At 42.3% G+C, this 22645-nt stretch overlaps 1 protein-coding gene across 3 annotated transcripts in view; it reads right to left on the reverse strand.

The window, feature by feature from the left end:
- Positions 1 to 22645, reverse strand: part of cep112 (centrosomal protein 112) — a 97806-nt gene that overhangs the window by 7901 nt on the left and 67260 nt on the right. The window contains exons 23-27 of one of the 3 annotated variants that reach the window (XR_006362292.1): positions 21359 to 21508; positions 10568 to 10657; positions 2704 to 2805; positions 1358 to 1422; positions 533 to 599 (exon numbers count right to left, since the gene is read on the reverse strand). Coding sequence is in view for 2 of the 3 variants with exons in the window: in XM_044051343.1 (XP_043907278.1) it covers positions 596 to 599; positions 1358 to 1422; positions 2704 to 2805; positions 10568 to 10657; positions 21359 to 21508 (411 nt within the window). In the remaining variant the exon portion in view is untranslated. Of the gene's footprint in view, positions 1 to 306; positions 600 to 1353; positions 1423 to 2703; positions 2806 to 10567; positions 10658 to 21358; positions 21509 to 22645 lie in introns of those variants that run through there. The other 2 variants (XM_044051343.1, XM_044051344.1) reach the window with 2 other exon arrangements.

Here is a 22645-nt window from a genome sequence, read left to right on the forward strand (position 1 = left end):
CAGTGTTTGGCCGGAGGTTCAAACAACCTACTAACAGCGGTCTTTATCTGAACCAACCACAAACCCCCAACTACTATTTACAGTTCAAATGAGGGCTCGAGCAGAACGGCGATGTTAAATAGCGATGGAGTGATGGGAATTCAAGGTCTTTGGCTTTAGTTTTAAGTTACACATGCTAATCTTGATTAACATGCATGATGCGGTCAAATAAAAATAAGGGCAACAGTGCGAGTAGGCATTAATTATGTTTTTTTTTGTTTGGAAGACAAACTCATGCTTTCAATGAGGAAAAAAACAAAAACCCAGAATGATGCAACGACTTTTATTAAAAGTAATGCCTAATGCTATTAAACATCTATCAAATAGAAATAGAAATGAACAAAGAAACATTGAGAATGCTGAAATATGTTTTTGCAACAACACAAAGCAAAAATAAAATATGTCAATGAATAAATACTAGCAGCACATGACACAAAATGATGACTGGTCCAGTCTGCTATGAAAGACACTTAAAACAGTCAACAATGCTCACATCTGATTAGACAACTTGTCCTTCATGTCCCGGCACATGGTCAGACTGGGGTTCTTCCATTTGTTACCTGTTTAAAAAAACAAAAAACAAAAAAAAGTTGGATTACTTAAATAAAGTTCTGTAATGAAAGCCAAAAATCTAAAAAGCTTTTGATCGACTCTCGGCTTCTTCGTTGCTTTTAAGTCGTGAGGAGTGTGAAGTGTGTGACTGACAAGCTTCAGAGATATGTGAGGAACTGCAGCATTTGACTGAGCCTCTTATCACTGCATATGCATCGATACGTTTTCTAAAATAGAAGCTGTCACTCGGTACGTTTACATGACATAAGAAAAACTGACACGTACAACGACATCGAACGTGACACGACAGACAACAACGGAGCGGCTTGGTTTTTTTTCTGCTCGGTTTGCGGCCGTTTGTCTCAACAGGTCGTCAATGTGTGTCTTTGAGTGAGAATGGACTGCGGGAGCTGAATCACAGAAGAAGACAACTGTGAGAAAAACAAATTAAACTGACAAGGAGTTTATGCTCCGTCAGCTCAAAGAATTGAATATTTTAATGCATTATTAATGGCAGGAATGATGCAGCCAACTAGCCACCAGTTTAAGTTGTTTGGGAATGTGACATAATGGGTCAACGGGAAACAAGCTGGGGTTTTTCTACAACTGTTTTTTTTTACTGCACGGAACCATGGACAGTCATACAAATCTGTTTGCATGTGCAAGCCAATTAAGGTATACACAAACGCTGAAAACGTCCACATGAACTATGTATGTGCAGGCATGTATGCACCGTCTGGATAAAAACCCAAACTGTTTCACTTACCTCTTGGTGCGACAGGCATCCAGGTCTTCCTGTAGCAGAGACGCTCTCTTCTGAAGGAAGTTCACCTGCAACACAGACCATCAATGCTAAATTTGACCACATTTTCAAAAATGAATAATCAAGAGTGAAGAAGGTAGGGAACCAGCGTTTTAGAAACATGCAGCTGGGAAAGTGGAGGGAGAAATGATGGCTTTAGGTCAATTGTGCTTTTGGGTGGAGGGGTTAGCTAAGTAGAGCAAGGTAGAAGAAAAGCTTGCTTGTTGAATCCAGGGGTCAGGACAACAGGGGTTGGGGGTCAGGAGATTAGGGCAGAGGGGTTAACACACAGGGGGACAGGGGGAAGATTATGAGCCAGGTTAGGACGCTGTGAGGCGAGACCTTGGTATCATTTTGTTGGTTACAAAGTGTTTTTGGTTGAAAAAAACAATAAACCCAACATACATTTACACGGCATCTACAGCCTGGCAGAATAATAGCGGCTCCAAAATAATCTGTATTGTTCTGGGACTACGTACTGGAGCCAAGGGTACATTCCTTTCTGTGGGGGAGACCTCAGGAAAGTTCTAGCATTTCATTTGGCACCACACAGTGGGGAAGAATATGCAAAACCCCACTGAAATGTGGTCAGATGCCTCCAGAGACGATTGTAAAAATAATGCACTTTTATGTGCAAGAACCCAACGTGTCAATGAGAGCAGAGACTCCTCTGGTCAGGAATTACATCTCGGAACTGAAACGTGATCTTTGTAAACCTATTTGAACAAGGCAGGGTTTTTTTTTTTTTACAAAACCTTGTACTATTAGATATCTTTGTTACATAAAACCCACTTTTGTTTATTGTATAAATGGAGAATGAGAGAGACAAGCAGAGCCTGCAGTTTATAAAGAGGACTGGCAGGGAAGCAAAAGCAACGTCTGTGATCGAATGTCACACCAAAACCAATACCAAACATATCTTTAGCCACGTTCAAACAAATAGCTCAGACACGGATATTCGTTCAGAGACTTCGGGTTAGGTTTCGGTCAGTTCGGTTGATTGATAGCAGGGAAAGTGAAAGACAATTGAAGAAAAGAGAGAAGAGACCCTAACCATATGTGAGCGTAAACAATCTTTTTCACTGACACACACTCAGGAGATTTATTTGAAATTCATTTCATGAGATCAAAACTGGCGGTTGAGGGCACTTACAGACAGATCATTAAGAAGACACTTCTGTCCAGTGGTTTTATGAAAGACAGCTAAAATCAAATGTACGTGGTATTCGCAGCAGCGACTGGGAAAACCCAGAGCAGGTTGAGGAACCGCAAAGTACGTAGAAATACAGGTGAAAAACAGAGGTAACAACCTGAGATTTGAGAGACGTGATGGTGTCCTCCAGTTCTTGTCGGATCTCCGTTGGCATCAAACCTTTAATCTTCTCCTCATACTCCCGACGCACCACAGTGACCTGAGGGGACAGAGGGACGACAACCAAATGGTGTCAGTTAAGTTAGAGGAACAACCAACCACATAGAGTTAATGAATCCAGAACACGCATGGAGCGCATGCATCTGAATCATCCATGCATATACACGAGCGAGGAAAGTGCTCATGACGCACACACTGTACCTCCAAACACCAACCGACACTTTTTTCGATTACTATCAAGATCCACACAAAAAATTCCACCAGTTCATAGGTATTGGTACACTAGATAAGCATGATTTTCTTAGAGCATTTGAAGTGAAATAACTCTAAATATAAAGGAACAATAATGAAGGCATTTTCTGGGGATATAGGGTATAGCCAACAGAAGAAAGTACTATATTTTGATGGAGATCCAAATAAGATTTTTTCAAAAGTTTCATAAATAACTGTTAAACTATCACTATTGCTTCAAAAAATGTTTTTAATAAAGAGTAATAGCACTTGAAACTGAGCAGCTCTGTGTGTTCTATGAGAGCCTTCTCTAGCTTCTTGAGAATCTGTGGAAAAACACACCCCATCTCGCAACGTTAAACCAAGTGAGATAAATTCCTCCTAAATCAGATGTTTAAAAATGAAGGCATTCTTCCTCCCATCACGTTTCCAGAAAATCAGTTGATTCCTTTTTGTTTAATCCCAATAAAAGACAGACAGACAGCACAGACAACACAGACAACACAAACTCCTTTGTGGTGGAAATGTAATAATACAAAATAATTAACGTTGCTGCTTTAATACAATACAATAATCTGTTGATGTCAACGCAAAATAAATGACTTGCATTCACACTCCAATGTGTGCACTTCTTCAGAACGACTGAGGACACCCATAGACATAATAACCCTCAAAACGCCCCTCTAAGAGGTGACAGAATGTGAGGAACAGCCAAAACGTCCTCACTCTAGATTTAGAAGTTGTGCGGTCCTCACAAAGATATGCATACAGGAACACACACACACACAGCGAGACAGACAGACAGACAGACAGGGTATCCCTCCTTTCTTTATTCATGGCTCAGAGAATTCCCTCGCTCTTCACAGCTCCTTCACATCTCCACAGGGGGTTCGCAGGCTGGCATGCTCTCTGTGCACTACACCCCCTACTGGCTGCCAATGACTACAGCCCAGACCTGACACAATGCATTTACGGGCTTGACACAGCTGGGTTTAGAAGAGGACAGGGCCATGGTTGGAGGACTGAACACATCAAACGCTGAGGCAGCTCAATAGCAGGCTAGCTTGCTAGCACCACTGGGGAGGACTGGAGGAGGAAGTCTGTCTGGGGCTAAATTACACTCCACTAAACCAGAGTCTGATTATAGAAGTTGAAAAGGATTTGGTTTGTGCAGTCCCCCCCCACTTTTACCCACAAACACACATGAATGGGTGCATGCACACACACAGTCCTGTCTCCATGACTTCAGACAACATTACGCTGACTTACATTCACATTGAGTGCACTTCCTATAGTTTCCCTTGGCCTAAATGCAACCCAGACCTGAGAACATGCATGTTTGCATGTCTTCCGCATGGGTTTTCTACGAGTAATCCGCCCACAGTCCAGAAACATGCAGAGGGTGAACTGGAGTGAATGGCTGTTTTTCTCTATGTGTTTGCTCTGTGATGGACTGGCGACCTGTCCAGGGTGTACCACGTCTTTCGTCCTACGTCAGCCGGGACTGGATCCAGCTCCTGGTGGACCTCATGTGGAGTATAATGAGGTGGGAGACAATGAATGAAAAGAGTGGCTGAATCAATTAATTCAGAGCTTAATGAACAGTTTTAACAGACCTCAAGAAATCAATGGGGGGGGGGAGTGAAAAGCAACAGTTTTCACCCACATATTTCAAGGTGTAACCAGGGGAGAGTCTGGGCATTTTAAATGACCATAATGTCTTTGACAGAGGCATCGTTAAGTATATCCAGTGCCTCCCCACCTCCAGCCGTCCATTCTTTCAAGAGAGGCTGCTGTGGATAAGGCGAGGAGGGAGGATAAAAGATCGGTTTTCCTAAAAATAATTTTCCTGTTGTGGATTTTACTGATTGTTCTGTCTTTGGCTAATTAATCTTCCTGGGCAGAATGAAAGGGATTGGGAAATTGGGAGCACTTCAAAGCAGCCCCCAGTATAAATGATCCCAATGTGAAGCGGCTCACTTTGTCTCAGAACACAATATGAGAAGATTACTCTGCCACAACTTTGCCAGTGTTTCTGGCTCTTTCGGCCCTGTTCGTTTTTTTAACGTGTCAGGGCAATAACAGTGGGCAGAGAGGCCGCTGGTTTACAGAAATATGTCTTTTTCTCGCTGTGTGAGAATGAAGTCAAGGATAATTTGAGAGTAACTTTTTCAAACAAGTGGCAAAAAAAAAGAGGTTTTCATAAGCTTTAATTTGAATGTCCAGGACTTAAAAAATGAGCTGAAGCTACGGGAGTGCAGATTTTCAAAATGTCTATCTCTATCTATAGCAGCTTCTGTAGTCATAACAAAATGGCTAGCCAAGACAAAACACACTCCACTACCTCAGACCAAAGCAATAAACAATGGTTGAATAAACACATCCCTTACCAACCACTCTGAATATAAGTCTTAGATTCTTCAAAAGCCAAGCTCCTTAGTTTTGCATTCTTGGTTCATGTATGGTGCAGTCACCGCAGCAATGAGAGATCCGCTCTGCCTAAATTACAAGCTCCTTTGTGGCAATGCTGTCTCCATTTTCCTTCCCATACATTAGAATGGGCAAGGCTGCAACGGCGTATTCATCAGGACTCACAGAGAGCAACGGGGACATGTGGATACAGTGCGTCAGGACAACTGCAAGGCTGATCTAAGTGGACAAGCCGTGGCTGTTTGCTTTAATAACAACGCAGACTCGGGGAACGATCCACACTACATTTTCACTTTTCAGATCCATAATGACAACACCTACAAACGTACTTCATCATCATCATCACAGGACCAACTACATGCACTCGGCGTGAGTTGCTCCTCCGCAGTTGGAGCCAAAAAAAAACAATAGTCCAACAACAAGTCCAATTTTAGTCGGACTAAGCCAATAATTTGGTTATCTTAATGTCATGCAAACACTTTAATCCACCTAAAATCGAGTCGGATTACTCCTGCGTGCGTACACTTAATCGGACTGGAGTCGGACTTTGACCCAGAAGTAGAAGGAGACATCATATAAACTGCAGTACTGGTGACAGAAAAGAGACGAGTTGTGGCCTATAAGAACAATTTAGGAAGAAAATGCGGGTTACTGTGTTTTTAAATGTCTCTGTTTTTCCTCATCCAAAACTAAAACGCAGAAAAACACACTTTATTACTACAAAGTAATGTAGATGATGTGTTTTTCACGGAAAACTGGATGTAGCCAAGAACTAATATGATGTGTGATTCCTCAAGGTCGAGGACCTGGAACTTGTTCTAATGACTTTGCTGAACGGCCGGACAGACATCTTACATTTCTATTGTAAAAGGTAGTGTAGTGAGTAATAGCACTACTTTCATATAATCATACAAAGTACATATGTGTATAAATACATACTATGGAGTATAATTTCCATTCTCTGTAAAGCAAAGCGTTTGCAATTACATCTTTCTACGGCATGTCCAACTAAACCTTAACCATAGTTTAGTGTGCAGCGTGCGTGGGTGGAAGCAGTAACCTTTTTCTGTAACAGCACCTCTAATGTGGAAACATAAACTAAGCTAACAGACAGAAACAAAGGAGACGAGGACAAGTAAAGTACCAATTCAAGTCGTCTCTGTTAAAAGTCAACACAGGACAATCTCTCAGACTCCCCAAAGATGTCTCACTCGTTCTCTGAGAGACACTGTTCCTCAGCTTTGCATCCCCTTGTCTGTTCCAAGGTCCCTTCACTCAAATACACACTTTTCTTTTCTTTGAACATCTTTGTACAGCAAAGGCATGTTTGTTTTTCTGACAGGTGGAGGGAGGCATGTGATGGCATCTGGAGGGAATAAAAGAAAACAAATCCTCATCACTATTAGGACAGATGTTTGGATGCCTTTGAGCAACGCTGTTGATCAAGCATCCAGAAGGTTTTGGCCAGTGACGGACATGAGATGAGAGTGAGCAGGAGAGAAAAGAGAGGAAGGGAAACACGGAGGAAAAAAGTGAGTCGCTGTTTTTTTTCAAAGCAATCAAAAGGGACTTTGAATTTCTGGAGAAAAATCAGGTTTCATCTCCGCAGCTCTTTCTTAAAATGAGATTTTGTTTGTTCCCGATGAAGTGAGATTCTCTCGTTTTTGAAGACTGCAAAGAGCCGTCGTTTTCCCCTCGCAGTCATCTTAAAGTGAGAGCATTTCATCTATATATAGTGGTTTTGACTTTCCACGGTGTTTGGTGCTGTCACATGGTGTGGCGTTTGACAGCTGCCAGCGGTAGAGAACAAGCCCTCGACACTTACAACGTTCAAATAAAGTTTGTCATATTGTTGGGAAGCTTGATGTATGCTAATGAATTTGGGGTGTGTGTGTGTGTGTGTGTGTGTCGGTGTGTGTGCGCAGGCTTGCGTGGGATGTTTTGTGGGGTTGGGGGATGATGGAAAGACGTTTTTGATAAACCCCCTTGTTCCAAAGCTTAAAAAAACCTTGTCAGGAACAAAAGAGCACATCAAAAACGACGCCACTCACAAAGTTTGCACCTCATCATCCACTCAGTTTGCACTCGGAGAGTTCACCAAGGAAGCGATATGAAAAAAAAAAAACTGCTTTGCTGCAAGTGGGAAAAAGAAGAAATTGCTTTAGAAAAAAAAAAGAGAAAAGGCAGGAGATTAGAAGTGGCTACAGATCTCAGTGAAGTTGCTCGAGCTATGCGATGGGATTGGTAGCTGCTGATGTAATGTGCCTGTACAAAAACAGAAAATCAGGAAGACTCCTCTGCATTTTTATTTTTGCATCAATACTAAAAACGGCTACAAAAATAATTCATTTTCTTATTTTACCAAGCTCTCATGTTGCAGGGAGATGCATCTTTAAACATGTACAATTCAACGGGCCCAGTGTATCATTACAAATTTATAAAAAGAGCTGTACTCCCAAACAGTCCGATTCTATTTTTCAGTGAGAAGTGAACCAATGGGAAGGTGAGGTGAGGAGTGGGGGGAGCCTGCAAGAGCAAAGTCCTTCTGAAGTTGGAGAAAAAGTAGTTACAGGTGTTTATCGTTTTAATTTAGTGAAATTATAAATACATGAAAACAAACCTCACACAGGACGAGAATCAGTCTGCACACATGTCCACTGAGGACTGAACTGACCCATTTGATGACTTATTATTAAAGAGTGTTAGGTTATTTTTGTTTTTGTAGTTCTTTTCTTGTAAGTTTGATGTTATTATGTTAACATTGACTCAATGTGCTTGTCCATCCTATAAGACACACGGAGGCGACCTGAATTTCTACTCGTCTTCCTAACACAGTCACAATTTCTTGTCAAAATGCTTGTGGCTGCACCGAATCAAGAAGCTCTTTCTTTTCACTCAGGATCCAGCCACAGTTGTGTCCCATATTGTGTTTAGAACTTTGTGTTTTCCTGAGATTCCAGCATTCTCATCCAGCTGTGGCACGGTTTCCTACTTAGTTTGTCGCAACAACTAAACCTGCGATAAATTAATGAGATTCGCTTGTGGCACAGAATCAAGAACCATCGTAAATCTAAAATTGGTACCAAATGCTTTGTCAGATTCTTGTTTACGGATGCCGCGCTTCGTCACATTGCTTTGCTTAAATCATAACCCTTATTGTTCTCATATCGCCGATATGAGAACAATAAGGGTTTCAATAAGGATTACAAAAACAATCGATATGATATCGGGCAGCAGTGTTTTTGAAATCCGTATGAAATGTTGTGCTTTTTATTGACACAGAACTAAGCTAAACTTAGCTCTTAGAGTGTTAAATTAAAGCAGAACTAATAAATAGAAAACCCTATTTGAAAGTACTTTGACCAAATCGAGGATTTAACAGCAACCACTAGTATGATTTTTCTTACTTTGTGTCACTCACTCAAACAGGATGTTATTACATACACGGCATGAAAATGAAAAAAACAAGTAGAGACTTACTCTACTAAGATTTATTAATTAAGATCTAAGATTTTTCACATCCAAGTATGAAGTATTACACTTAATAATACACCAACTCATAAATGTATTATTCCTTAACACACTAAAGTTATATGAATATATGATAGAGGGTTTGAAATCACAATCCTGGACGCTACAGAGGTCAGCTTCTAATGATCAGTTTTCGAGGAGCGCGGAGAGAAGAGAAGCCCTTGATTTTTTAATAGGGTATGAAATCCTTTTGTCTATTTTGCAACTAGACAGACTATGATATATGATTTGACTATGATATGACAGATTATATACATGTATATATATGTGTGTGTATATATACATGTATACGTATATATGTATAAATATATATACATATGCATATATATATACATATTTCTTTAATTGCTGGTTAATTGCTTACATTTGTTTTTTGTTTTCATCCAATTTTTGAAAGTGCGTGGTGTTTAATGGTACGCTTCGCACGTGCGGTCAATGAAGTCGTTCTGTACTGTATGTAACACGCATGTTAATAACAAACATATCAGCGCGAAGCATCACGCACAATCTGTGACGCCTGCATTTCTGTCACCCTCGCAGACTTTCAGACGCTGAAAGTATAACACCAGCGTTGTACTTCCTGTGAGTGTGAGGCATGGAGCGTTTTGTCACGGTATCGAAGTCTCTGTGTTGATCTTCGCGTGCACATCAATTTGTTGTTTGTTGGCGGACAATGAGAACAACTTACACGTCCATAGCGTCCACAGCTGTACACGTGTTCCGCTCTCGTGATTGAGGCTTAAGTCGTAGGAAACAGTACGCAGCGCCTGTGGGACTGGGTCAGCGACCAGCACCTCCTAAAAACCAGTGACCCCTTCCAACAGATTTATGACAAGTCAGACACCGAGGTGTGTGACGAGTGTGTGAAGTGTGTACAAGGGTCAGTGGGCGGATCAGAGGGGACGCAAGAATGAATGCCTTTTGGTGTACATACCAGGCTACAAAGAAGAGCCTCCCGTGTGAGTGTAGTCATTACTGCTTTCTTCTCTGTGTGTGTCAAGGTCAAAACAGAGCCTGATTACAGGGCATTCTGGAGAGCCATGGGGAGTGTGTGTGTGCATGCAGAGGCTTCCCTCTGAACACAGGCGGTGGTGGCATTCCTGGCCCTAGGCGCTGGCTCTTGAAGCTAAATCTCAAGGAATTTGGGAAATGTGTGAGGGGGCATTTCTCCTGCTCTGCACAGGAGAGTGGTGAAGTGATGAGGAGAGGAGGGCAGGACAGGAGATGAAAAATGTTTTTGTACCCCCCTGCAGGGCCATGTAAGGACGGCAGGTAAAGGTTGAGGGACAGGGGATATCAGGTGATGGGGGAAGCAGTGATCTGTGTTTTAAGGGTCACTTAAAGTATTAAAGAACCCCCTCTACAAGGATGGTGGAGTTCATAAGAACAAGTCACAGACATGATATGAGTTGGCAGGAAGCAAAAAGAAGCATGATGAAAAGGCTGAGGGCAGCCAATGGAAAAAATGTTCGTGTTGGACTCTGTGAGTGATGCAACAGTCATGGTGAGAAGCAAATGAGAATGAGAGAGAGAGAGAGAGAGACAAACTGTCTCTCTTTTACAGGCCCGACGATCATGAAAAGGAGAGAAATAAGGAGTTGCTGTGTTACCTTTTCTTCCGTTTCAAGCTCCTTGCTCAGGAGCTTCTTCTCTGAGCAGTGAAGCTGCCTCTGAAGACTTTCCATTTTTTCCTGCAGAGCCTAGGGAAAAAGAGAAAGAGAGAGTCAGCGTTGACTGACGCAAAAAGAAAAGCAACTCAAGACCATAGTCATATAATGTGCAATATCAAATAGTAACACAGGAAAAACAGTAAGACTGAGGGAGGGAGAGAAGTGATGCGGCCTGCGATTAGACCTCATGTGTTAAAAGGCTAATAATAAAGCCATCATAGGGACTATTAAGACGTCTACCTCATAATCCAAAACGTCTACTTAGACAAGGACACATAATGAGTTTCTGACTTTCTAAACTTTTGTGAAGCTGAGTTTTTTTTAAGGAACATTATTTCTTTGAAGGTAATAAGATAGAGATACAGTAAAAGAGAGTGGATAAAGTGGTCCGATACCTGAGTAGAAATTTTCACCAAAGGTGCCAATAATTAAAAAAAAAAGATTCCAACAAAGAAAAGGTAAAGAAAATGCACGGTGAGTGTGTGAGTGAGGCAGTTTTTCCCTCTTTCTGCCTGTAAGTGATAGTGGTGGAAAGAAAGAAAGAGTTCCTGCCTGTGACACAGAACCAGATGTTTTGAGTGCACATATGGACACTTCGTGTTTGATTAGTCCGCATGAAAAGCAGAGTGATATATGCACGCACACACCTTATCATAAAAGCACAGACATGCCTTTACACTTCCCCACACACACACACGCACACGCACAAACTCAAAGTGTGAGGAGCTCTGCCTTGCATCAGCATTGTCAGTGTTTCTCCCCAGTGGAGTTGATTGAGGAGTACAGGTGTTGCCTTGTTGATTCTCAGAGCTGAAGGAAACCCGGTTTAGATGATAAGCATGACCGCCTGATCTACAACCCACTCCACTGACATAAATCATACACTGAGCGTAAGGCTTCGGGGCCAGAGAGAACTTCAGGCTAGGAATTCTACGAGCTTCTGAGTAAAAGAGAAGGAAGGGGTAAAAAAAAACAAATTTGTCCCACTCATTTTTGACATGTGATCGTGTCACTTTCTAGACGTAGTTTACACCACAGTGTGATTCTACCACCTGAACTCCAGTGATGCAGGTCATTCCATTGTGCCTGCATCTGACTGACATATTCCACCTATCAACACATGTTACTTGACTGTCGTGACATGGGAACGCAGTCATGTCAGTTTCAAATCTGCAGCACGAAAAGCAGCTGGCCTCCAGCATGCTGATCCTATTATTGAGGCTATTTCTTAGGCAGTCACGATCCCATTACAGCCCACATCTTCATCCAGAGCACACAGTTGCCTTCCATTTCATCATTTCATTTTGTTTATTGGTGAATCAAAGGCCCAACAACTAGAAAAGGATTTTTCTGTGGAGCTGGCCTGGCACCCTTCAGTTTACTGTAATAGTGAGGCATTTTACCCTCACTTTTCTTTTGAGGAGGCAACTGACAATTTTATGCTTTGTCAGCTTAAAGAAGTAAATATTTCGAGGTTAATGGTTGGTACGGAGACAGTGAGTGATGGTCGACACGCAAACAAGTCAGAAGATTAATCCGCTCGGCGTTTGCCAGTGGTTGCCACTTTAACTGTAAATCCTTCACCATCTCTTCTTCCAGGCAGCAGCACAGCTGATGAAGAGAGACCCTGACAGAACAAGATCGACCTTCTAAAACCCACTTCTGATTCACTGCAGTGTGACACAGCATTTCTGGACCAGGTCTTCTGGGAAGTAAGGCTGACTCGTGTGCCTCACTGCTGACGTGCGCTTCCCTTTCATGTGGGTTCTGCATCTGAAGTGCTCAAAACAACTCTGAGGAGAAATGTTCACCACTTGTCACTTCATTAATAGAAATATATGCGATGATTCCACTGATGGACGCAAGCTCTTGATGAGTCAGAAAGGATCAGGGAAATGTTTAGTCATTATCGCTGTCTGATGTCTATGATACATGGCATTCAGGGCTGACTCTGATAGACGTACGACATAAATAAGTAAGTAAATAGAGTCAAGTATCTGATTTTAACCCTGTGTTAACTGAGAGGCAAACATCTCAAATGGTAATTAATGTGTACATTCATTCATATAACTGCAGTGGTCCAGTTTTCTTTTTTCTTTTTTTTAAAACATCAAACTTCCTGTCTGTCTTGTGTTAAGACGCACATATGCACAAAACACTGAGCGTGTAAAGATGTGTGAATGACCGTGTACACAGGATCAAGCTAAAACGTCTCCAGATGCTCAGGGCGATGTGGTCTTTATCAGCCATGCAGACTTAAGATTACTGAGAATGGGCCGGGGGGAGGTTGAAAAAAAAACAAACACACACAAACCCATGGCTAAGACAAAGACATGGCAAATAACAGGAAGTTATAGTGGAATAAAGAAGAGAAAAGGGTTCAGAAACCGGAGGGGGACACAGTGAAGTGGGGGCAGCAGTGAACCTCTGCTGCACAGTCCCACAGCCGACAGCTTTCAGGCCCCCTCTCACCTCTCCATCAGCAATGTGCTTCTGCCCTTCATTCCAAAGTTTTGGCATAGGATTAGCAGTGCACACGTGCACGCAAGCACCAGTAAACACACCGCTCCGAGCGATCCATGCAGGTATAGGCACGCATTAATATTAACAGCAAAAGTTCTAAAATGAATGCGAGGGCTGTACTTATTCAAATGACTGTGCGATTTCAAGTCGGTGTTGTATGCACACAAACACACATGCACACAGGCGCAGAGATGCACTGAGTCATCTTTCCTGGGTGGTCCTCGTGCTCAGATAAGGGAAGCATGTTTCCCTAGGGTGAAGTTAAAGCAACAGAGGGCAGGGGGAAAAAAAGAAAAGAAGAAGAAGAAGCAAAATGGAAGAAGGGAGGGAAGAGTGGGAGGAACAAAAAAAAAAAGGCCTCTTTAAACTTGGTGTTTTGTTAGGAGCCGAGCTGCTCTTCATGTGCGGCGGGGCCTTCTATTTGCAGCGTGCTGTCAGAAGTTTCTCCCAAAGTCTGGATTAAAGAGATCCTCTAATGACACTGAGGCTGGACAACTTCAGACAGCAGCAGAAAACCTCACACTGCACTGCCTCCAGCCAAGGACACACACACACACACACACACACACGTGCACGCACAAAACTCGCACACACAAAAGGGTAAGAACAGATACATACACAAGGGGCTCGAAGCACACAGACATAAGCAAAGACACAGTATGTGGACTGCGCTCCCACATTCACACCAGCTTTAGTAGAACAAGGCAGTGTGTGTATGTATGTCTACTGATCCAATAGTAAATAATAAAGGAGGTGCTAACCTCAAGGAGAGATGGATGGCCAGAGAGATGAGCACAGACTCTCTTTGATCTGCACTTTTATCAAAGGATTGTGGGAAAGGTAAAAAAGTGAGTGTAAGAGAGAAGCTGGGAGGAGGACGACGAGGAGGAGGAGGACGACGAGGAGGAGAGGTCTCCCTCCTGAGGTGTTAGTGAAGAGAAACTTTTGCTTTTGCTTTCTGCCCGACTGTGTGTAGGAATAAAGAGACATGCTTTAGCAAGTGGACCAGGACAGCCCCTCTGAAAGATATCACTGATATTGGCATGAACTGACTTGCTTGCAGTACTTTGATGATATTCAGCACTTTTCCCAGAGTTGATTCCGAGCTGTAGATCCTCTGAACAGAACAGTAATCTTGTCTCTTGCAATGTGCAAACATGGTGGCACAGTTAAGGAGGCACCTTTCCTAGCACTCATGGAAATAGTCAGAAGACAATTGCTGCAGTAATGAAGACGTGTTGCAACTGAGCTATGCCCACGGGGAGAACACACTGTTCTCGAGCTTTCCGTCTTTGACTCTTTCTGCAGCTGTGAGCTACAGTAGAGAGAGAATAAGAAAACAACTCTGTAATATGCACCATATGCCTTGCGCATGTGTTTGTGTGTGGGTTTACATGCATATATTCTCTTTATCAAATAATATATCATTGAATTGATGCTAAGTTTAGCAAAAGTTGCAAATACAATTTCAGCTTAACAGGAGCAGACCGCAGCAGAGGTCGACTAATACAGGCTTTCCTATGGCCGACATCGAGAATACTCAAAAACTATGGACTGGCGATCTGTACAGAGTGTATCCCGCCTTTCGCCCTATGTCTGCTGAGATTGGCATAGCACCCCCGCGTGACCCTCATGTGTCGGATTTAGCGGTAGAAGACGGATGGATGGATGGATACCTGAAAGCAGAGAAATAGAGCTTTCATTACGGTAGCCCTCAGGACCTCCATGGAACGTCTCCGTACCATAACCCCTAAACGGTTGAATAACCGCCAGATGTCGAAAGTGAAAGTTATCTTGGAAAAAGGGGCCGAAATCGCTCACTCATTGAACATTTCTTTTAACAATTCTACAGCCATAAAATCAATATAAATCCAGGTGGCCTGATCATCATGATGGTCATAAGAGGGTTAAATAAGTCACAACCTTTATTTTGTGTATGCAGAGACTTGGTTAGCTCATACTACATAAACTATAAAATGCAAGTATCCAATTCTAAACGGGGGAAATCGTAATACCTTAATATGGCAACTAATGGTCAGGGTTGTGCTTGTGTTGATTTTTGCATGCAGGCATTTTTCCAACTTCGCAATCATACAACGTTAACTACACATGGAGTTACTGGAACAGGGAAGCACAAAACATTTTGGCCATTGTGGTTTCTTTGTACTTTGCATTAGGCCTGTGGTTTAATGAGTAATTTCCGTTTGTTGTCCTTGAATGGAGTATGTCCTCTATGAGCTGTTCTACTTCCCACGTTCCTTCGTAGCATCCTGGAATGTTATCTCTCTCCTACTTCCACCTCCTCTGATATGTGGATCAAACGCTGCCGGGAATCTGCCCACAGCCGGAAAAGTCATCAATCAGCCAACACCATGCACACAAGTCAAAATGAGTGGGTACACAAGCTTTTATGTGGCCATGAAGGCATATGGGTGCTTATACAGTTACATAAAGAGAGTAAGAGTGTGACAGAGGACGGTGTTGATCCATCTTTCACACCAATACAGATAGAAAGGGACACATTTATTGCTGACTATATTGTAATATGTCTGAACTTGGAGTTGGGAGTGCAGCCAGAACCATGCTACAGCTACAGTGGCCTTTGCATATAGTGGAAAAGTATGTTTTCCTTTTTTTGTTTGCAAAGTAAGCATCTGCTTTAAAACAAAAAAACAACACACGCTCTAACTGGTTTGTCAGTTTGTGCTGCCTTCACTTACAGGCAGCTGTGACTTAGAGGTTAAAGAAGGGACTGCCTACCTCAACAACTAAAGTGCCCTTTATTGAACAAGGCCAACATCCCCCAGAGGTGTGCAGTTACACTTTCAAAGAGCCATTTTATTTAGTGTTATCTTTAAAAAAATGTGACAGTGGTAATCATGCATAAAATTAAAAGACAGAAGTGACAGAAACACAGATGGCTTAACGTACTTCAGTAAACAAACTACATAGTTCAAGGTTGACACGAAGAACATGGAACATGTGTTGGCGGACGTGAAGAGACACACACAAACAAAGACGACAAACACACACACACACACACACACTGAAGCAACTCTTTGCCTTTGCAGCAGAGGGTATCCAGCACACCTGTTCTTGATCCACCGCTGCCATTCCTTCCCACAGGCAAAGTCATTCTTTCAACCCCCACTGTAAAAAACTAATGCATATATAACTGCAGAAGTACAGACAAAACTGCAGCTGCTACGACTAGCTCTGCTGAGTGTGCGCACGTTTGTGTCACTGTGTGTGTGTGTGCGTGCACGCGCAAAAACATGTCCCTCGTTACTGTGTGTACATGCATAAAGGCAAAGCACAGGGATCACATGGACTACTTCTAAATGTGACACCATGCATTGTCCCGAGGACAAAGAAGAGTGCACCTCATGTATTCACTCTCATCCTCAAACAGAGCCAGACAACGGTCACTGTTGCATAATGCAATGTGTCTGCTGTCACTTCACCCTGAGGACACTGCAACAGGACCTTCTCTTTGACTAGCACTAGACGTTACTGCAGGATGGGCCACGGATCCAAGGTGTGAAGCCTGTGTGTGTGTGTGTGTGTGTGTGAAACCACAGGGTATAGGTGGGTGTTTGTCAGAGAAAGCAACACTATTCAAAGGTGTCGCGATAAGGGCACTAACTCAAAGCAATGTTTGTGGGCGAGTTTGAGGGACAGAAACATACAGATAAATACTTAGTGAGGAGAAAATAGGAGAGAGAAGCGAATCCAGGCCTGTGTATAAGAATGAGACATGAACAATATGTTAAAGGTGTGTGTGTGTGTGCGCGCGTACACCTGTGCACGCGCAGCAACATTCAGCAGGCAGAGAGACAGGAAGCACTGCTGTGGGGAGCAGGAACAGCGGTGCTGATCAAAGCCCAGGCGGGTGACACTATGGGCGGAGTGCCATTGTTTATTCACCAGCCACCTCTCCCTTTTTGGCAGGGTGAGGTGAGCATGTGTGCTTGTGAATGTGCGTGTGGTGACAGAGTTTGAGACAGAAAGAGTTGCAAGAAACAGAGTTGGAGAGAGAGAGAGAGAGAGAGAGGGTGTGTGTGAGAAAGAGAGGAGGTGTGTGTGTGTGTGTGTGTGTTTGTGTGTGTGTCTGTACCTTTCTCTTGGCAGGCTAATGTGGGCTTGAGATCTGTCAGATATGGCAGCTGCACATTCATGCAGCCTTAACACGCACACGCACACGCACACGCACACGCACACACAGACAAACACGCTGCATGTGCATATTGTTACGCACTTAAGTATTTCCAATAACTACACTATTAGACTGAAACTCCCGTGTCTCATCTTCTCAAAGAGATAAAACAATCCATCCACCCATAATCTATAAATGCTGAGATACCACCACGTAGGGCAACAGATGACATCAGGAAGTGAACACTGACAAAAACTGCTGGCTGTGTCCCAATGCACTACACCGACTTCCTCTATATCAGCTCCCGTTTCCCTTACCTGATACAAATAGACCGCACCAGTGAAAGCAAAACCCCAAAAACAACCCTTTCATCTTGCTTTCACCTTCCACGGTGCTTTGACACTGGCCCGCTTCCAGTGCATTACAACTGCCCACTCCTGCCTTGCCCACTGTTATGAGATAATTGGTAACTAAATATAACTGGATCAGAAATAGTCACCCACTCGGACCACAACTTCATTTATGAGATGATTAGAACGAAAAGGCAGAGCATAAAGGAGAAAATAACAGAAGGGGAATTTATAAAACAGGGTTCAGAGTGTTTATATTAAAGGCAATGATTTGTTTCAGTGTTTATAGTAAAATCTAAGTTCATATCAGAAGGTCAAAACGACAAGGCTTCCACGCTGTTGGCGATGACGAGTCAGTGCAACACGTACTTGATATCAAGTCTATGTCACGTTCAAGTAGAGCAAAGTATGGCACACACGAAAAGCACTGGTACCCACACACACACACACGCCTCCCAAATATACTACTCCACCTAAACATCACTTACACAAAACCCCCCCCAGATAATGAGCATACTTAACTGTACTACCGTTGTTCTAAAATGGGATTTACGAGATACGAAGGTCTGTGCAGTGAACAACTCACAAGTACAGTAGAACCACAGACGGAGCTAAATTCAGGCTAGAAACAGCAGAACACGGCTGGCGTAAGGGGAAAAAAAGGAATATCTGATCTGGTACAGCATGCATTCAGAACAACTGTTTTGGGATTATCCCAATTCAAATACGCAGTGAACTTTGATGTTATTTTCTTCCCCTCCCATTGTCTGAAGCCCCTCGCTCTCTTCATAATCCCGGCTCTTTGAAGTGAGCAGCATGGAAACAATGTCAGCAGGCGACACACTCCCTCTGACAAACCCACTGACAGCTCTGCGCCATTTTTCCCCCCTTTCTCTCCTCTCTGTTTTTCCATTTCTTCCCTTGCCCTTGTGTTTGCTGTGTCAATCCTCACACTTCCTCCATCAGTTCTTTCCTCCAACTTCTGCTCTCTCGCTCTCTCTCTCTCTTTTATTTCAGGTTTACACTAAATTAGTCTTTGTTATTTTCCTTTTATTTATGTCTGTCTTACCTTCTTGTCCGATGTTGACAGTCAAGAACCCCCACGGATTATCACAACTTAATCTCTTGTGTAACGCCAGGTATTTCTACTGATTTCCCGAACTGAATGGATTCTGATTCAATTAGATTTCCAATTTGATTCATAGATTCAATATTTCCCCAAAATAACATGGTTCTTTCTAACGTGGTGCATCATTAAAAATATAAATGCACAGTATATAAATTTTTCACATGATCACAGAGTACAACTCCTCAGTGCAGTCTATGGCGATAATTCAAACTTGAACCTTTAACCCTCTTATGACCGTCATGATCATCAGGCCGCCTGGATTTATTTTGATTTTATGGCTGTAGAATTCAAGAAATGTTCAATGACTGAGTGCTTCTGCCCCTTTCTCAAGATAACTTTCCATATCTGGCAGTTATTCAATATTACTGTGTGTTTTGACTGTGCAGTTTAAACAGTTTAAAGGAATAATAGATTTTCAAGTTTTTAAAAAAATAGGAACTCTAAACTGAAGCTTTTTTTCATGATTAAATTAAATTTCTGATTGTTTCAATCATTAAAAGTGAATCATTTTGGTTTCGTGGACAAAACGAGACATTTGAGAACATCATCATTTCCAGGTTTGATCAACATTTTTTAACCTTTTCTGACCTTTTATGGACCAAACGATTAATGCAAATATTAAAAGACAGATTTCAGGATTTTATGAATCGATATTAGACCTATATATAAGACCAATTCCTGTGTGCAGCTTTTGTTTTTGAAGAAATTAGACGAGGATTCTGTGTTAAATTCAGTAGAAACTCTGCCTGGGTCAGAAAAGCAATCTTCAAAAAACCTGGCCAGATTGAGTTGGATTGCACGGCCACCATAGCTATCACTTTTAGCATGTATTGGTAGCAACACAGGATTTAGACATTTTAGATACGAGGGAAGAGCTCAAGGCAAACATTTGAGAGCTAAATGCCCACTTTAGGAGAAAAGTCAGGTCTTAGTGAGGGGGGTTTAGGTTACCAGAGCCTGGAGGGAGAGGCAAGGTTGGCATAAATGTCTTGATCCCAGACACAACAACTCTTTATTTAGTGAACCACACCCAATAGACTGACACAGTGTCCCAGTGTAGTTGCTGAGGCAGAGGGCAGATAAAAAGATCCTTTGATTCCAATAGAGAAATCTGCATAGACAAGGACGGAGTTCCGGGTAAAGATCAGGGAAATTAATGATTAGCTAACTTTATAAATCTAATGTCTTAGCAGAGTGGTGGAACAAGTTGAATAACATGGTATTTCTCACATTGTGCTGGAGATGAAGTTGAACGAGTAAAAGAAGTAAACATAAGTTAAAATAAATAAATAAATAAATGTAACGCTAAAAAAAGGAGCCTGGGCGTAAATTCTGTCTGTAAAGGAGGATGACAGTAATGACATAGAGAGGTTTTGACTTAAGAAGTGGGGTGCGGCCGAAAGAGCACACAAGCTACTTTAAGACACTATGGAGTTTGCAAGCAACCATAAAAATGACAGAGCACATGCACAAACTGTGACCATGCTTTAACAAAGGAAAAGTGACTCGTGTCTACTCCATAAAAGTCAAATCCAGACAGGGTTTTTCGCTTTTTCTTTAAAGGATGCACACCCGACACACCCCACCCCCAACAGTTTTAAGTCCAAAGGTTTTGGACGGACACTGCGACAACCGATGATAAAGAGCGGGAAGTGCATAAGACTGCCAGTAGATAAGGATGACAAGAAGATGAGGGAAACTGATAAAACGGTTGCCACTTTGTAGACTGACCAAAGGGAAGTGCAGATGCTGTAAAGGTATGGACTATGATGCACTCCATTTAACTCCAAAGATATAATTACATGCGCTAACTTTAGAATACTCACACAGTCATATCCACAGACTGTGGCGGGACCCACACATGGTTCATGATAAACTTATTCCGGTCTTTTTTTTTTCACCAGCTATTTATTTTAGATTTATTAAATGCTATGCATAAAATGAAGTTGCAATAGATGATCAAAGACACACTGCACACACTCTGCTCTTCTCAGGATTTATAGTTTAATAGTTTGTCATCTTTAAAAAGTGGGGTCCACATAAAAAGTTTGCGTAACATTGGGCACTTTTAGTCTGCATGGATTCTGAAAAATTAGCCTGGGTATAGGTGCAATTCTTTAAAGCTGGAGTAGGTGGGAGTTTTGAAATGGAAGCTCTGTGTCCTGAGCTCCTCCCACCAGATGAGCACAGCCAGACACACTGTGTTGCATTGTGTGTGCAGTGTGTTTACTACACAACAGGTTACCTGAGACAATCTGACCATCTTTGAGAAACTCTGCAGATAGGGACGCCTTTTTATGCCGTCTAACTGTCTCACAGTCAGTTGCCAGTGCTGAAACAGCAACTTTTCCACTAAAGTAACAGTAAAACACCCAATAGGAGTGCCCTCGCTCTTTTCATTGGCCTGTAATTGGTCAAAGTCTCCTGTCCCAGGCCAGATTTTTCCCAAAAAATTGTAATTGTCAATTGTTCACATTACGCTGAAAGATTATTATGGATTTATTGCTCAATAATGCCAGAATATGGGGACTTCCCTGGCTTGAAGTGTGATTTCCTGAGTGTCTAACACTAACCTTGTTTGCCTGATCGGCGTGGTGAGTTACTGTCCTCCTCTCCTTGTCCCACCGCGCACCGGCCTCCTCCAGCTGCCGCTCCATCGCCTGCTGCAGACGAACAGCCTCGTCTTTCGAGTCACATACAGACGTCTGCAGCTCGGCAATTAGCTACGGATGAGAGGAAGATGTCATGTTTGAATTTGAAGATGAAGTCTGTGAAGGACTGACAGAGAGTCAGCACAATTGTGTAGGGGTGGGAATCACTAGTGACCACGATATTATCATGATATTGTGATATACTGAGTATTTGCGAAATCAGAAATTGCGATATACTCACACAACAGCTCTAGTGAGCGTGAGCACTTTTTTTTTAATTATAATCCACAAAAAGTTTGTTTATTTGTAACATCAGTTAAAAAAAATTATATGCTAAAAAATGAATACTTGGTGCCACAAAAGGGTTAATATCACCACGCAAAAATAGCACGATATTTCACTGTTTGTATTCTGGTAACGTGAAAGGGAGCCCGAGGAAAAGGAAAAAAACCTGCTGCTAAATGTAGTTTAGGCACAAAACAAGTTCACTAAAGAGTTTTCATTTGCGGCATTTCACTGTGATTTTTGTAAGACATGAAACTTCCAAATGTATCAGATAGTGAGATCATTTCAGTGCAGTGCAGTGGTTTGTGGCGTAGTGTGTGAGCAAATGTGAGCCAGGTTATTTTCTGTACAATTTATAGATGTCCTTAAAAAGCTTCACATGGGGACTATTGTTAGACACTGCAATTAACAACGTTAACTATGAAATGCCTCCAGTAATGGTAGAGAAGATAGCGAGGTGACTGTGCACACAGACGTCTTTGATCCCCACTCAGTTACTAAGACAAGTGTGAGGTCAAACATCGATTAGATTGAACGGAGTGTTATATAATGTTAGATTTACTCAAGATAAAAATCAAGTGAATGTTTCTCCCAGGGTGGGTCTGAATCTACCTGGGTGGGCCCCCGAGACAGAGCATGGGAAATCTGTCCTGGATTTTGGATGGCAGTAATAACCTCCTTAAAACTCACACACACACACACACACACATCCCGAGTCTCACATCGTGTGTCTTTTTTGTGTGACGAGACAGAAGATACAGCAAGCTGAGAGAAAGAGAACAGCGAGGGGAGAAGAAAAAAAATAGACAGGAAAGGGAAAAACAACTTCCTTTTTGAAGAGCAGAGTGACTTTGTGTTGGTGAACTTGCGGTGCACACTGAGATGAAAGGGAACTGCCTCAGCTTTGAAATCCTCCAGTCAAAA

This window comes from Solea senegalensis, linkage group LG19 (assembly GCF_019176455.1).
Source record: "Solea senegalensis isolate Sse05_10M linkage group LG19, IFAPA_SoseM_1, whole genome shotgun sequence".
Lineage (NCBI taxonomy): Eukaryota > Metazoa > Chordata > Actinopteri > Pleuronectiformes > Soleidae > Solea > Solea senegalensis.